Genomic DNA, 16,515 nt, shown 5'->3' on the forward strand with positions numbered 1-16,515 from the left:
GACCCCGGTGGTTAATCCCCTATGGTTGATTTCAACCCTCCAAACAGTGCACTGATATTACGCATGTGGGTTAATGTTGCATTTATAATTAAAAAGAACAAAAATCGTCATGTTTTGATATAAATTCAATATTTAATGATTTCCCGGTAAGTTCTGTTTGTTTTCTTGGTCGGATTTTAATGTTAGGTGTCCAACGTCTTTATCGGGATGTTTTCGTCGGTCCTCCTGTTCTCGCGTGGTCACGTGACCGGCACGAAGGACTACATTAACACTTGGTCGGTAAATATGGCCAGAGCACCCGACCAACGTATTTTGTCGTACAAACAAATATGATGCACTTATTTATCGTGCTAAGAAACCGAGAAAAAGTGCTGTACATTCTTCTATTTATTCAAGTAAGGTTACATAACGGCGTTATAAACTGGTGTTAATTGAAGAAGTGCCGCTTAATTGACTACTTTTTAAGTAATTTTGTCGATGTTTGTCATTTTCGTAAGAATGTACAGCACTTTTCGTTGTTCTCATACAATTACCTTCACACTCTTACCTGTTTCATAATTATTGATTTAGGGTAGTCGGGTGCTCTAGAACGATTTATAGAGCAAGTGTTAATGTTCATTCTCCAATATTGGAACTCTTCAGTGTTTTAAGTATCGAAATCGGCATATAGAAAAGAACAAACGTTAATAAACGAATGCAATGGATCGCAATTAATTCAAATAATCATTTACAGATGATTTCCAAAGACATAAGGTATAGTTAGACGTTTTCGGCTGTACATGCAAGTTTGTAAATTCGACACTGTGATAAAACCACCGTCCTCGTCGTTGCCATGACAGCCGATCGAAGCTCCGATCACGAATGCACTGTCAAAGTGAAAGTTGAAGTATTTTTCGCAACATGCCGTTTAAACTTAAAATTACATTCACACCTCATATTGATTGGGGTTGTTTAATCATACCTGATCAATTGAATTGTAAGAAAACTAACAAAAACACTAAAAAACGCAGAATGAAGCCTTCGTGTCAGGCAGTGCAGACAACGCGGGATCTGTAAACAATGTGACGTCATTGGAATGTACAAGTTGCAACAATGTACAACAATGTATTTTTTACATGAATACACTAATGAGCAACAAAACGGGACGCAACATTAACCCACATGCGTAGCAGGATGTTAAAAATATCCAAGAGAAACAAATTGATGTTGAAATGATAACACAATGCATAAATAAACATTACAACGTGGTGTTCTCATTTCAGATTTTTTTTAGTTTAAATTTCTATGAAATGGACAACATTGACGCTGTCAACATACCTGGTTCCATTGTCAAACACCTGTCTTTTGTAAGGCACGCTTTAGCTTTTGAGTATGTTGATTGAAGATTAGCCATCACGTTGCTGCGCTACGGTAATTAAATTAGGTGTTTAATTTCAGGAAATGACACTAACTACATCATATTGTCTACTTTATCTTGCATTATGATTAATTTCGTTGTCTATAATACATGCTCTTGTAACATTTTCAAGTATCATAGACTTTCATTTAGTTGATTATTTGGTTAGTGTACATACTTTTTGTAATTTTTACATTCAGAAGGAATTTCGCAACTTTGTTATATGCCATTATATGTATTACTAAATTGATACATGCAGGTACTATGCACTTGTATAAATTAAAAACAAGTGTAATATATAACGAGGAATATAATAATCATATGGCACGATAAATGATACAGAATTGTTAATTTCATTTTTTTTTGATAAAAATATACTATATACCATACAGAAATATAATTCATATTGAACCTTTATCCATAAAACCATGCTTATGTACCTCTTCGGTCTTCACCGCATCCTTTAGAGAGGTACCTTGGTCAACAATCAAGGAAAACTGTTTCTTTATCACCGGGTCAGAGAAATGTTTCCAGTTAAACCTGGACCCATTGATAGCTGCCCTTCTACTGAAATCTGATGCTACAAGGCTTGCCTCTGTCTACCAAATAAAATCACTGCACTATTTGATTCCTCTAAACTCACGACAAGAATAATACCAACAGAATAATGTACGAAAATGAAAACCCACAAGGGTGATTATGAGTCCATTGACTAAAATATTCACCATATAGCTTTCATCATGAAAATAATTATTAATATTACTCAATGATATAACTAAAATATAAATCATGACCTTTGTTGGCCTCCATTCATTCATGTCTTATATTTTGACTACTGACATATACGTTTACATCAGTGACCATTTTAGAAAACCAAACAGTCACAAAAACAAAGTCCCAACACTTGGAAAAGTCAATCACATAAATGCAACATTGATAATTAAACGCACACAAATGACTAGTTTGTAATTTAGAAATAACAAACATATCGCCTGTGTTTCAGAAATAGACATTACGAGGAAAAAAATACCTCAAATTGCCTCTGGCAAATAAGAAGTAAAACATTTACAAAGAGCATATATGTAGCCTTATTAGGTAGAAATAAAATGTATCACTATGGTTACCTGTCTCTGCTGGTTGTAGTCCGTCATGTTGGTACTGTAATTTCCAGAGTGCAGACACGTAATACCAATCCATTTTCTGCATTTCTTCGTCAAAATCCAAAAGCCATTCTTTGGCTGCCTCGACATCGTCGATAAGATCAGGTTTTTCCTGTGGACATTCTTTCAACCAACCGACAGTATCGTTTTGATTCTGTTCAATCAGCCAATCAGTGAGAGGCTTGAAATATTCCATTAGTGGTTCCGCATCAATTTCACGCTGTCCTGTGATTTTTTCCAGTGCATCTTGCCATGGTTGCGAGGCACCAAGTTCTAGCATATCTCTGTTAGTTAGAAAAAACATATTACTTTAATCCCGACTTATGGAGGTATAGAGGTGAACAAAAATACCCCATATCGTTTCACATTGTGTCAGGAATTCAACGGTGTTTTAGGATTGTGACATCACTCGAAATGATAGAGGTTGTATCGAAATGCGAAAGGGTTTCTTTGATGCATTTAAATATCTGTATTCCACTGTACTACTACAACAATATTTACAGGTGTTTATCAGTAGATCAGTACAACATAATGCAGAATCATCACGAGGGTTCTTATATATGATATTTGAATTTCAGAAACATTCTATAAAAATATTTTGAAAAACTGTTGTGCCATATTTAATATCGATGCTGTAATCTGGAATATACTGTTTTATGTACGTACCGTAAGAGTTTACCTGCCTCTCTAGACTGGTAAATATCACAGTGATGTAAAGGCCCAGTTTTCCCAGCAGCAATACACAAAGCCTTATGAAATTGAAACTGTAGCACGAAACTAACAAAGTACCTAAATTAGAAAATAGAAATATTTTTAACAAAGGCAGTAAACAGGTCTATGCAATTCCTTTCATTTTTCAAACAAAATCCGGGAAATCCATTGGCAGCAAGTATTTTGTATTCACCTACAAGGTATATCAACTGAGTATTTGTGTCTTATTGATATACAACAATTAAGAAAATGCAAGTCTTATTGCTAATACAGGTACACTTGTATATTTGTATTTTTTGTATAACCACATACTCCATTGCTCCCTTTATCCAGATTATCATTAACCATAGCGTAGTATCTGCTATTTAATACCTTGTCCATATATATTAGTTCCTATCTGAAGTAATCTTCGTGAGAAACCTCTGAATCCCGCATTTACAAAACATATTACCTGATGTAGGCATCGTTGGACGCGATATGATACTTTGCACCGGGATCAAAATCATCTGCAGTCCTTGAGATAGGTGGTGACATTCCCTGTAGTCTACACCTGATATATGATAGAGCACACAAACATATGTTGTAATTACAATTGATATACTTTTCTTTTGCACATAAAACATCAATTCTGGTAAAAAAAAACATTGTATATATACCAAAAGAACACAACACTTAAACTCTTGTAAACTATGTAAATTTGTACATACCTCAGCTGCCACCACTTTTCGTTATAGTTTTCTGGAGTGGTCTCTCCACTAAACACACTCCACCGCCATAGGTCAACCAGATATCCGAATGGCAGGAATGCAATCTTTTTCAGTGCCATGGACATCAGGAAGTTTATATCGCTCTCTACAAATAATTCACGTTACACAAAACAGGGAATCAGGGAAAATGTTTGATAAAATATACAATAAAATATTATTGAATAATAGCGTTTCTTGATCAATCAGACAACCCTAGTGAGTAGAATCTATCCTAACTATAACAGACATGATTATAACAAACGTTCTCTTATGGAAACCTCAACCACTTTATGTCAATTATTTTAATCTGGTATCCATCTATAGTTTTGAGATGATTTTAAACATAAAATGTAAAACAGTTACCGACCTGTATCGTGTACAAGGTTGTCAAGGAAACCGATTTTGTGAAGATGCTCTGGTGTTGAGACGGAGAGTTCCATAACGTCACCAACAGCCTCGTGAAAACCGTTGTTAGCTCCTTTTCGGAATGGTATCGGGCGATCCTTGTACTGAAGAAAGTACTGGATGTGTCCCATCTCGTGGTGTATGGTCATTAGATCCTCAGTGTCAACCTTCGTACACATCTTGATTCTATATTAATGAATGTAATCTTATTGATTATTAAACATTCAATTATATTATGTTTATTTCATAGATGGATCCTTCAACAAACCTTTCATTTACCATTATCACATCCCCCAATTATATTGATGGCGACACGATCTGTACAAAACTCTTTCAGTCTCGGCAAATTTCAGTCAGGGGTTCGTCACTTTCGAACTAAAAATGTTCAGATATGAAACGAGGAAGACAGTAACGTAGAGAATGAAACTTGTTATTGCCTGGCGCCGATTAATAAGTAGCCAGTGGTGAAATAACCGGAGTCACACACGTGGTAGAATATCTTTGTTTTCATAGTGCGACATGACTAGTAGCGAAATATGACGGGGGTGCCGTCTGTTTATATGTCAGTGGAAGTAGAGATACCGCCAAAGAACATACTGCATACTTGCAAGAAACAGTGTATTTTGCTTTCATTCTGTAGTATCAAATTTAAGGTCGAACGCATACCTCATATTTTAAGCAAAGCGACGTTTTGTTTTGATGACGTAGGCCCAGTTTAGTCCGCAGTTCAACCTCCGCGAAAACATGAAATTGATTCTATCATATGACAAACTCGTTAGTGCCTCACTGTTTAATTACTTCTTTATGAAATGTATTCAAATATCTAACGTTGTTGCAGTTCGCCTTTATTACAACATTGAAGGGCAGCAAGCCGTACACACTTCGTGTGCGTATACAATAGTACTTGTTGTAAACAGGAATTGCATTCATGATAAAGAAGAAGTTCCGCTTGGTGGAGCGTTGCCATTGACTCTTCCAATCATTATCAAACCAGCGGAGCTTAAATTGTTTTGAAAAAAAAAGAAAAAAAAGGAACCAATCAGAAAGCTGCATGCTGCATATACACAATAGAAAGTTAATAATATAGAATACATGTGTTTTGTTGCTTACACGAAACATTAAATTGCTTTCCTATAGAGAACGTGAACGCAATCCAGAAGCAACAATCTCAATGAATACTTAATCCTTACAGTAATGCAAGGAGTCAATTCAAACACCAACTACATCAGTTGATGCTAGTATTTAGGACATTCAATCTTTTTAACCTTATTGAGAACATAATTCGTGCATGAAATTATGACGTCTGTTACGTTGTTTCTAACTCCATACAATTAGTACATGGCTTTGGTGTTTGATAGAGATACACACTTCAAAACATATGTATTAGTATTCCACAAATTTTATTAGTATCAATGTGAAATTGAAATAATCACATTATTGACTGTAATAATAAATCTTGCCGTTGACCTAGTAACCTTCAATCAACCCTATGTGTTTTTTGTTTTATGAGGCATCTACATGTAGGCTAGGCATCGTAAGCAATAAAGTTTTCGTAAAATCTAAAGTGCGACCAAATAACTAGAAGTAAATTCAGTATCTAACAGTTTGCATTTCTTCATTGATGACTACATAATTTAACATCTGAATAGTAAACTCGTTAGAGAATTCTGATTTAGTTCTCCATGACTTATGGAATGCCGATAATTTCTCTCACAACCTAAAACACAATACGTCCATGTCAATAGGTGTATGAGACATTTACAACGTACTTCTTCAACTGCTCACGTGTCTGACTAGCGAAGTAAAGTAACATGTTACCTGAAATCTTTGCCGTTATGGAAATCCCAGGCAGATGCATGACATATAACATCACGATCGTCCGGCTTAACAAACATGGAGTCATTCCAGAATGATTGGGGCATCTCCATGAGGCCAAGGGATGTAAAGAATTCCTCCGCGACTTTGAATAGGTTGAATGCATTTAGTTTCTGTAAAATATTGCCAATATATAATAACATACAATGTAATATACTTAAAGATCTGTGTCACATTTTAAGCTTGTAATAGAGACCTAAATGTCAGAAATTCGGAAGAAAACCCGTTTCTCCAGTGTTGTAGTTGAAGTTCAGTTGCTTGCAGTGTTAGGCAACTATTTGATGTTTTTCATCTAGATGTTTTCTGCTTACATTTTCAATGAATATGTACGTTGCTATATGTGTAAGTGCTAAACAGGTTTTCTCTATCTTGTTCTAATCTATTTGGTATTGTAAGTGAAAATACTTATCAATTTTTTTCATAGGTTTTAAGTTTTAATTCCGATTTTGTTTACGCATCTATATATTTTTGTGTCGTGATAATGAAAATGAAAAAAAAATTGTTTCTTTTTCCTGTTTGGGAAAGACAGTAACAGAAGGTTACTGGAAGCAGACTCGGACTCGTTTTAACCTAGTAAGCTACCTGGCAACCGGCGTTCAGTCCAGTCCAGTTCCGCTAAAAAGGACTGTTTACGGATGCCGGACGGACGACGGACGGACGACAAACGAAGAACGATTTGTATAGCCTATCATCAAAGAGAAATCTAAACCAATAGGATTGACACTGTCGATTAATTATAAATCTACTTATATATCTACGTTTCTTTTCTGACAGGCGATCGTTACTCACCAGTTCTTTTAGTTTAGGAGTGATGTCTATACTTTGTTTGTCCTTGAAAGGTTCCACAAGGTCGTATATGTTATTCCACTGCTGTCCCCACATATTTCCTGTAATAATCACACAAAATCGTATATGCCATCCCATTGCCACCAGCATGTTTCCTGTAATGATTACACCCGGTTGTAACACTTGTTGTTTCTAAGGAGAAGACTTAGATAGGCTATGCCTGATGTCTAATCCTATTGACTTTCCATCGATGTCAATAAAATTTGTTGAAATTGAAATTGATTACACCCGATTGTGTATGTTTTTGAACGTCCTATTAACAGTCAGTGTCATTTAAGGACGTGTCATGTTTTTGAGGTTGAGGAAAGCCGGATAACCTGAAGAAAATTCAACGGCCTACGGTAAGTACAAGGCAAGTACTCCACATGGGTTTCGAACTCGCAACCCAGAGGTGGAAGGCTAGTGATAAAGTGTCAGGACACATTAATCACTCGGCCACCGCGGCCCCGCGTCGTGTAGGTATTCCATTGATGTCCTTCATGTTTCCTGTAATAGTCACACAAGGTCATATATGCAATTCCAATGCATCCCTCCCCACACGTTTTCTTTTATAATAAAATAGCATCGCATCAACAACCCCTCATTTTCTCCTGTAATCGTGAAATACCGAATCACAATGAAAGATATGTATCATGATTGTATCATCTCTCGAGCGGTCAAATACCTATGTCAACCCGCAATGATCGTAAAATACCGTATATTGATTTTGATCATGTCTTTGATCAGGGCTATGACTTGGTGTCAAGTATGTGAGCGACATTGATGTCTCTTTGACCACTCAAGGATTGAAGGTTGCACACAATGTTTAAGAACCAAACTTACCAAGTAGGTGAGCAGGAATATGTCCAGATGCAGGAAAGTGTTCCTCTCCATAAAACTGTCGTAACTTTCTCCGGATATAAGCGTGGAGATTTTTGTATAATGGCTCTAATTTAGTTATGAGGCTCTTCAATTGGTCTTGAAATGTTGGAGATTCATACCATGATCTCCAATATGCTCCGGTGTCTTCATATCCTGTGTTAACAATGGAAAACATTTCAATTTTAATCACATTATTACGAGAAGAAAAAATACGCTACATAAAGCGACTTATCATAAACACATTCAGTGTACAGGTCAATGCATTTTCACAGGTTTATATGGCTTTACCAGTTGTAGAAACCCACCCTGATTATATTACCTAGTTGTGCAAATGCCTCGTTACTAATGTTAACCATTTCCTCATACAGAGCTTTCATTTTACAACCAGTAACATCCCGCCATTTCTCCCAGGCTTCCGCCAACAAGCTGTAATTACGGGACTCGGCAAACACTTCCGTCAGACCTGTAAATAAAAATAAATCACAACAGTGTAATATTTTCTTCATTCAGACTACAAAACAGTAGTTTTCCAAAGGTAAAATGCCACGAAATATATATATATATAGCATGGATGCACTAGCTGTTTTCAAAAATGTTGGACCTCTGCTAATGAAGCTCGAGGAGCTCTAACGCGGGTAAATATTCCCTACATTCCCTGTTGTTAAATTATCTATATCTTGTAAGAAAGTATATGGCCACTTCATTGCATGATAATTGTTTTTAATATATTTATATATATATTGTGTATTTATACGAGTATTCATATTACCGAAAACTTATTTCATATAAAATTCACTATGAAACAAATCATTATTACATTCACACAAATGATAGATTCTTATAAAATTCAAAAGTGGAAAGAAAAGACTGACAAATGCATTTTATATGTGTCTTATCTATAAAGCGAAGATTTGCGGAGTTGATGAATGGAAACTTTAGAAGCTTGAAAACGAACAAATAATCAAGTAGTTGCCTTTTTATATAATCGTTTAATTTAAGGCAAGAATAGCAATAAAAGTATTCGGAAAGATAAAACGGCTGCTAACAATAGAAAGACAGGACAAGAAGTGACGTAAGAGTATCACTGTAGTAAACATTAATGTACCTGGGGTCAGCTGATGGCATAGTCCATCTGACAGACACACATTGGCCTTGCTGGTGATAGCCTCCATTTCAGAGATTACTGAATTGTACTGAAACAAGGCAACAGATTGACTTAACGCCTTTCCTAAATGTATCATACATAGCTGAAGGTATTCGTCGATCTCTTTTACTAAATGTTCACAAGAAAAGGGAGATGACGTTATTGATAGCTCCTGGTGAACTAGTTAAAGATCCAATTTTAAAACAATCGACAAACGTTACCATCGTTAAGCAAAGAAGAAATCATGCGAGTAAATTCTATGTAGAACAACGATGGTTACAATATCTGACAAAAGCGAATCAGTTACGTTTTTAATCGCATATCTTAAATACAAAATGGTTAAACTGACCTTTTCAAGTTTGCCTTTGTCCTCCAGGGAGTTGATGCCGATGGTGGAGTTTATGTACTTAAATAAACGCCGTAGTGTCTCATTTTGAAAGTTTGTCCAATCAAACACACTTGCATTCAAAACGGCCTCGCGTTGATATTCCGCAAATTTTACATTGCTTTCCACCTACACAAGTACAAAACCGAACACAGTTAAAATGATTGTTTCGTTTTTGGCATATGCGGAATCGATATGATCATGTCAGACCGAACAAATTATATCAAATGACATCTAAAAAGAACGTACACTTTATAAAATATTTGAAACGAAAAGCATTCTAGATTTTATCATACGCCACATTCTTTAAGATGCTTCAATATATCACATTTGTCCGAGATATTTGGATAATAAATAAGAGTCTGAAGTTTGATGAAACCACTCAAATCTACCCGCTATGGCTTAAAATGACCTTTTCGAAAAATATAGTTATAGAAGACCTTGACCTTCTCTCATCAACCCTGATCAACATCCGTCTATTAATAAAGCTGCTAAAAGGATTTACTAAACTAAGTAATGATGACCTTGACCTTTAACCAACAGCCCTTAAGTTCTATCTTGTCTTGTCATATCCTGAGATATTATGGCCCTTTGTAATTTTGTAATATTTGATCACAATCCCTCACCTCAATGACTGAAGCCGCTAGAGCTCTGGCAAACTTCGATGTTCGTACATTCCTTACTTTATATCCTACGTACATAAGAACATGCAAGACGACGGAAAGGAAACTGTAGTTTCTCCCCCACCGCCATTCCGAATCCCCCCCACACAACCGGTATGGGACTAATAGCTCTAACGCTAGTAAATAAGGATATTGATGTAAGGAAATCGATTCCTATACCATTCGTTGATAGGGCAAAACATGTTCAGGAAATAAGGAGGTATTAATGTAATAGGAGCGTATGTCTTATACTTGTGAAGTTGAGGTTGACTTATTATGGAAGTTAAAAGACACATAATTAATGGTTTTGTTCTTGTAATATATATTGTTATACAAATAACTGAATGACATATCTATAGTGCGGGAAGAAAATTATGCAATACAAAATATCAAAAATTGACTGTAACAATACTAAACATTTTACACCTTTAGTTTACTGTTATGGTCGGTGATATTGGTAGCATACTGCCATTCAGCAACTGCCATCTCGGTGTGTACAGTGATAAACCTATTATCATTCTGTTCTATCCACTCCCATCCCGCTTCCTCGTTGTCAATCAAGCCTGAAGTCGGCGAAGGACATGCTGAATCTGTCCATCCAACCCGTTTGCCTTTGTTTTGAATTTTCAGCCAATCTGTTAAGGGCTGGAAATATTCTATGAAGGCACTTGCATCCATATTTCTCTGTCCTGTCATCGATTCCAATGCGTCTGGCCATGTTTTGGATGAGCCAAGACTAAGCATCTCTCTGTAAATGTATAAAGGTATAAAGGTACATACATATTGTATGTGATTATGTACATTGTATATATTACTTGGCTTGCAATATAAACATTGAATAAGAGATAAAGTAATCTAGAGCTAATAATATTAGAATATACAATTGTTTAACTGTAGACTCATAGTCAATATTCTCGCCATTATCTGCACAAACCTTCACTGATATCTTATTTTTCATCAAAAAAATAACTTTGTCTTGTCAAATATCATCCCATGACAGAGTGACTTGAGAGTTTCTATTATACTAATGATATGAGTCTGTTACTGCTAGTGAGATATGCTGACCTTGTCATCTAGACACGCAGAGCATTTTGTTTTTACTTATACATGTACTTGAGTATACTCCCTGCAATCAAACATCTGATTTTTTCATCTAAACACACCAGCATTTACCACCTGTACACACCTCAGTTTGTCACCGGCAGTAGTGGAGTTATATATATCACAACGATATAGTGGACCTTGGTGTCCCGCGACGTCGCATAGTGCCTTCTGGAACTGAAACTGCAGGATAAATGCAGCAAAATACCTGGAAAATGAAACCGTTCTCACATCATTTCAGCATTGTCTGACATACCTAACGTTCCAGTTTTTTGTTTTGTTTTGTTTTCGTTTTTATTTTTTTCTTCCAATAAAAATCTTGAAATTAACCTACCGCACGCATCACGGGGCTCTTATAGTCAGATGTTTCTTCTTTTATTTCTATTGTTTTTCTTCTTATTATTTTCATTAAGTCAAAAAGGACATAACGTGTATATATTCTATTGACACCGATTGCTTAAAATATTTAATACATTTACTTCTTACCTGATGTACGATACCTGGAAAGGTACATGGTATTTCGCCCCGGGGTCAAAGTCTTCCTCTGACCTCTCTACAGGTGGAGATATACCTTGATATTTACACCTGGAACACAGTTTATACAACGATAATGAAACACAAACAATTCCACATTGCTCATATCTCATTGGCCAATACCACTCACACACAGGGAGATGTCTTTGGCTAATAATGGATTTGGTGTCTCTGAGAAAAGCCTGCCCGGTCGTGTAATCTCCAGCGTTAATTAACGTTTCAATTCAAACCGGTTGTTGACATGCACAAAACTAGGATTTTAAAAATGATTATAGACTTATTTCAAGGCGGCCAACAATAATGATCTTTGTTAGATCTAGTTTGTAATATTTGTATGTGAACCAAATCAACATTAAAACTGTTATGATACTTAATTTATTGACCAGTTTCTCCACGTTGCATTACTCGCTATCCAAGCGTCAGACTCATTTTCTTGGCAGTGCGTTGTTGATTAATGCATCATGGAAGTGATAATAATCAACATAGAATTCTGTATATCATCATGATTTGTGTATCATCAGTTCCCATCATTACTTACCGTAATTCCCACCACTTAGAGTTGTACTGTTGAGGAGGCGTTTTCCCCCTGAAGACGTCCCACCTCCAGCTATCAAGGGCGAAAGCGAAGGGAAGGAAGGCTATTTTGTCTAATGCCACATTCATTAAGAAGTTGATATCACTTTCTGTTAGAACAGATAAGACAATATTAATACAGAGTAGTAAAGTGTCCCTGCCGCCGGTGCAATACAAACAAAAATATAGAAATGTTTTCTATGTTGTACATAATAATCTATTGATGTAACACGAACCTATTATCTAGGTACATCACATTACAATTACTCGTATTAATTAACATCATTATGTTGCAGTTCATACGTCATAATTGAGCCAATCAAATGGTGTCAAGAAATGCAGCAGTGGAAATAATCCAATCTTTAAAGTGAAAAAGGCAGAAACTCCCGAATGATCTTTGATATACAGTCTAGGCCATACGTGCCTACAAAAATTAAGCGAGAACAATCGTTTCTAAACTCTACCAATGCATTGTCAATGCTCGACTTCCACATCACTTTGATTAAGTTCAATCGAGAAATGTAGCATTGGGAGCGCAATCAAGAAGTTGAAAAATAATGGCAGTGACTCCCACAATAATTATCCAATAACGCTCATTATTTACCATACTAGTAATCAATGTATCGTCAATAAACACCTTCCATATTAGTTTTGATTAATATCCATCAACAAATGTAAATTGAGATAGGCAAACAATGTATGAAAGCACAACCAGAGGAACGGTCAGGATTGTGGAGTGTATGCTAGAGTATTTTTTTCTGTTAACCTGTTGGGGTTTAGCATACAAGTCAATCCGAATTTCAAAATTATTTTGTCGCTAAAATAAAGCAATAATGATTATGAAGATTTGCGGTGAAAAACTAATTTTAAGTGACTTCATTTTGAGGTAATGAATCGCTAATGTACCCCACAAGTATTTTGAGTGAATATGGATGTAACGATAATATTTTAATGGATTAATCATCATGCAACTTTTAAGCATTACCTAGGTCATTTTCTACAGTGTCCAGAAGTCCAATCTTATGTAGATGGTCAGGCGTGACAACAGATAGTGCAATGGTGTCCCCAATAGCCTCGTGGAACGCTACAACAGTTGTAAGGTAGATTACACATATATTATTCAAATTATTTCTCACTTACCTCACAGGGGGATCCCGTGGTTTCTAGGGATGGGATAAATCGATCTAACACGGGGTAGGGAAAGACAGCTGGATAGAGGAATCGAAGGTGGATTTGACCTAGGTTTACATAGTGAGCGTGACAAAAAACCTTCCGTTTACATAGTGAGCATGACAAAGACCCTTCCGTTTACATAGTGAGCATGACAAAGGACCCTTCCGTTTACATGGTGAGCGTGACAAAAAAAAAACCATCCGTTTACATAGTGAGCATGACAAAGACCCTTCCGTTTACATAGTGAGCGTGACAAAGACCCTTCCGTTTACATTCCGTTTACATAGTGAGCATGACAAAGGACCCTTCCGTTTACAGTGAGTGTGACAAAGGCCCTTCTGTTTACATAGTGAACGTGACAAAGAACCCTTCCGTTTACATAGTGAGCGTGATAAAGACCCTTCCGTTTACATTCCGTTTACATAGTGAGCATGACAAAGGACCCTTCCGTTTACAGTGAGTGTGACAAAGGCCCTTCTGTTTACATAGTGAGCGTGATAAAGACCCTCCCGTTTACATAGTGAGCGTGACAAAGACCCTTCCGTTTACATAGTGAGCATGACAAAGAACCCTTCCGTTTACATAGTGAGCATGACAAAAAACCATTCGTTTACATAGTGAGCATGACAAAGACCCTTCCGTTTACATTCCGTTTACATAGTGAGCGTGACAAAGACCCTTCCGTTTACATATTGAGCGTGACAAAGAACCCTTCCGTTTACATAGTGAGCGTGATAAAGACCCTTCCGTTTACATTCCGTTTACATAGTGAGCGTGACAAAGACCCTTCCGTTTACAGTGAGTGTGACAAAGGCCCTTCTGTTTACATAGTGAGCGTGACAAAGACCCTTCCGTTTACATAGTGAGTGTGACAAAGACCCTTCTGTTTACATAGTGAGCGTGGCAAAGACCCTTCCGTTTACATAGCGAGCATGACAAAGACCCTTCCGTTTACATAGTGAGCGTGATAAAGACCCTTCCGTTTACATAGTGAGCGTGACAAAGACCCCTTCCGTTTACATAGTGAGTGTGACACAAATCTCATCCGTTTACATAGTGAGCGTGACAAAGACCCTTCAATTTACATAGTGAGCGTGACAAAGACCCTTCCGTTTACATAGTGAGCATGGCAAAGAACCCTTCCGTTTACATAGTGAGTGTGACAAAAAACTCATCCGTTTACATTCCGTTTACATAGTGAGCGTGACAAAAAAAGCCCATCCGTTTACATAGTGAACATGACAAAGAACCCTTCCGTTTATATAGTGAGCGTGATAAAGACCCTTCCGTTTACATAGTGAGCGTGACAAAGAACCCTTCCGTTTACATAGTGAGTGTGACAAAAATCTCATCCGTTTACATAGTGAGCGTGACAAAGACCCTTCCGTTTACATAGTGAGCATGACAAAGAAACCTTCCGCAAGACCAGAGCTTACTCTTTTCGAATGGTACTTTTAAGAGGCCTTCGTTTTGGACACATTACTGTTACTATTTTGCCCTCGTATTATCGGCGTTACGGTAACATAACGGTTTGCATACCTGTATTATTTATTGTTTTCAAAATAAAATACACGCAATAATATAATATATGGCTTAGCAGTGTGTCTGAACCTAATCTTATTCCGAGTCTCTAGGACAGGCAATTGACACATCCTGATTATCATAAACCTAATTTAAAATCTACCCATAAGGATTCAACATCATTATGTGAAGGCAGTAATACAAATGTATTCACATCTTTTCATTTCAATCACGCTATTTTAAACATTTAATTGCACTGAATGTTGTTGTTTACCTCATCAGACATTCGATTTAACGTGATTAATATTTCGCGGTTGTTCCAGTTAGACCTAGTTCGCGGGCATTAAATTTCGAGGTTGTCATAGTCAGACCTAGTTCTCGGGCGTTAAATTTTGGGTTGTACCAGTCAGACCTAGTTCGCAAGTATTAAATTATACAAATTTCAATGTAATTACAAAATATATTCGCTGAATATTTATTTTGCACGTTATGCAATGAGCTGGATAAAACGATATCAAATCCCCTGTGAATATTATCTATACAGTATGTGTTTAACAGTTGGTTACCTGGATTAGCTCCATCCCGAAATGGAACGGACTGATTCTCGTAGGCCATCTGGTAGTAGGTGTGACCCATCTCGTGGTGTACTGTATACAGATCGTCCTGGGTAATGTCCGTACACATCTTTATCCTGAGGACATAATCATTAAATACACACTTCTACATGAGTGTTATGGTTTCTCTTTTGTATTTCATTTTCTAGGAAGTAAGTGTTTTCTTTCATGTTCCTACATTTCAGGATTTTAGCATATTATAAAAAAAAGTCTATACCCTACTGAAATTCAGTATGCATGTGTCATCTGCATCACGGCCTGCCAAAATTACAGTGCATCGCATGACATTTCTTTTTTTTTAATTAGAATTAAAGATTCTAAAATCCCTTAAGGAAGTCATACAATTCAAAACACTGCTTAACATAGCAGAAAATATCAGCGTTAAAGTATAAAATAAACTGAATTTTCCACTTGGCTGCCCTTTAAACTACTAGTTCTGTCTATATACATTGTACAATTCATTTTCATCTTTGTAGGTAATCATGCTACTTGTGTTTAACTTCAAATAAATATATTGACATCTCACCTGTAGTCATAATACTTATAGAAGTCCCACGCAGAACCATGACAACTGACTTCTCGATCATTTGGGCGCTCCAACATAGAATTCTCCCAAAAGCTCTTTCGTAATTTTGGAAATCCCAGTGAAATGAAGAATTCTTCACTGTCTTTAAACATTTTGTCGACTGTGTAATTCTAAAAAAATGATAATTGATCATTTGCACCAATGTTTTATTATTTGCTATAGGAAATTCTAATGTCTGATACGTGTTTCATATTCAATTTTTAATTTGGTGATATTAAATCA

The 16,515-nt window shown here is 36.4% G+C and overlaps 1 protein-coding gene across 1 annotated transcript in view; it reads right to left on the reverse strand.

The window, feature by feature from the left end:
• The window catches only part of LOC117341835, a 98,523-nt gene that overhangs the window by 67,895 nt on the left and 14,113 nt on the right, over positions 1-16,515 (reverse strand). The window contains exons 7-27 of the mRNA XM_033903698.1: positions 16,234-16,403; positions 15,660-15,784; positions 13,385-13,483; positions 12,365-12,509; positions 11,779-11,877; positions 11,378-11,500; positions 10,618-10,939; positions 9,494-9,658; positions 9,106-9,193; positions 8,320-8,463; positions 7,962-8,153; positions 7,083-7,180; positions 6,237-6,406; positions 4,381-4,604; positions 3,975-4,119; positions 3,719-3,817; positions 3,223-3,345; positions 2,521-2,840; positions 2,086-2,108; positions 1,837-1,995; positions 1,318-1,405 (exon numbers count right to left, since the gene is read on the reverse strand). Coding sequence (XP_033759589.1) covers positions 1,318-1,405; positions 1,837-1,995; positions 2,086-2,108; positions 2,521-2,840; positions 3,223-3,345; positions 3,719-3,817; positions 3,975-4,119; positions 4,381-4,604; positions 6,237-6,406; positions 7,083-7,180; positions 7,962-8,153; positions 8,320-8,463; positions 9,106-9,193; positions 9,494-9,658; positions 10,618-10,939; positions 11,378-11,500; positions 11,779-11,877; positions 12,365-12,509; positions 13,385-13,483; positions 15,660-15,784; positions 16,234-16,403 — 3,121 coding nt within the window. The remainder of the gene's footprint in view (positions 1-1,317; positions 1,406-1,836; positions 1,996-2,085; positions 2,109-2,520; positions 2,841-3,222; positions 3,346-3,718; positions 3,818-3,974; positions 4,120-4,380; positions 4,605-6,236; positions 6,407-7,082; positions 7,181-7,961; positions 8,154-8,319; positions 8,464-9,105; positions 9,194-9,493; positions 9,659-10,617; positions 10,940-11,377; positions 11,501-11,778; positions 11,878-12,364; positions 12,510-13,384; positions 13,484-15,659; positions 15,785-16,233; positions 16,404-16,515) is intronic.

Source organism: Pecten maximus, chromosome 2 (assembly GCF_902652985.1).
Source record: "Pecten maximus chromosome 2, xPecMax1.1, whole genome shotgun sequence".
NCBI classification, from domain to species: domain Eukaryota; kingdom Metazoa; phylum Mollusca; class Bivalvia; order Pectinida; family Pectinidae; genus Pecten; species Pecten maximus.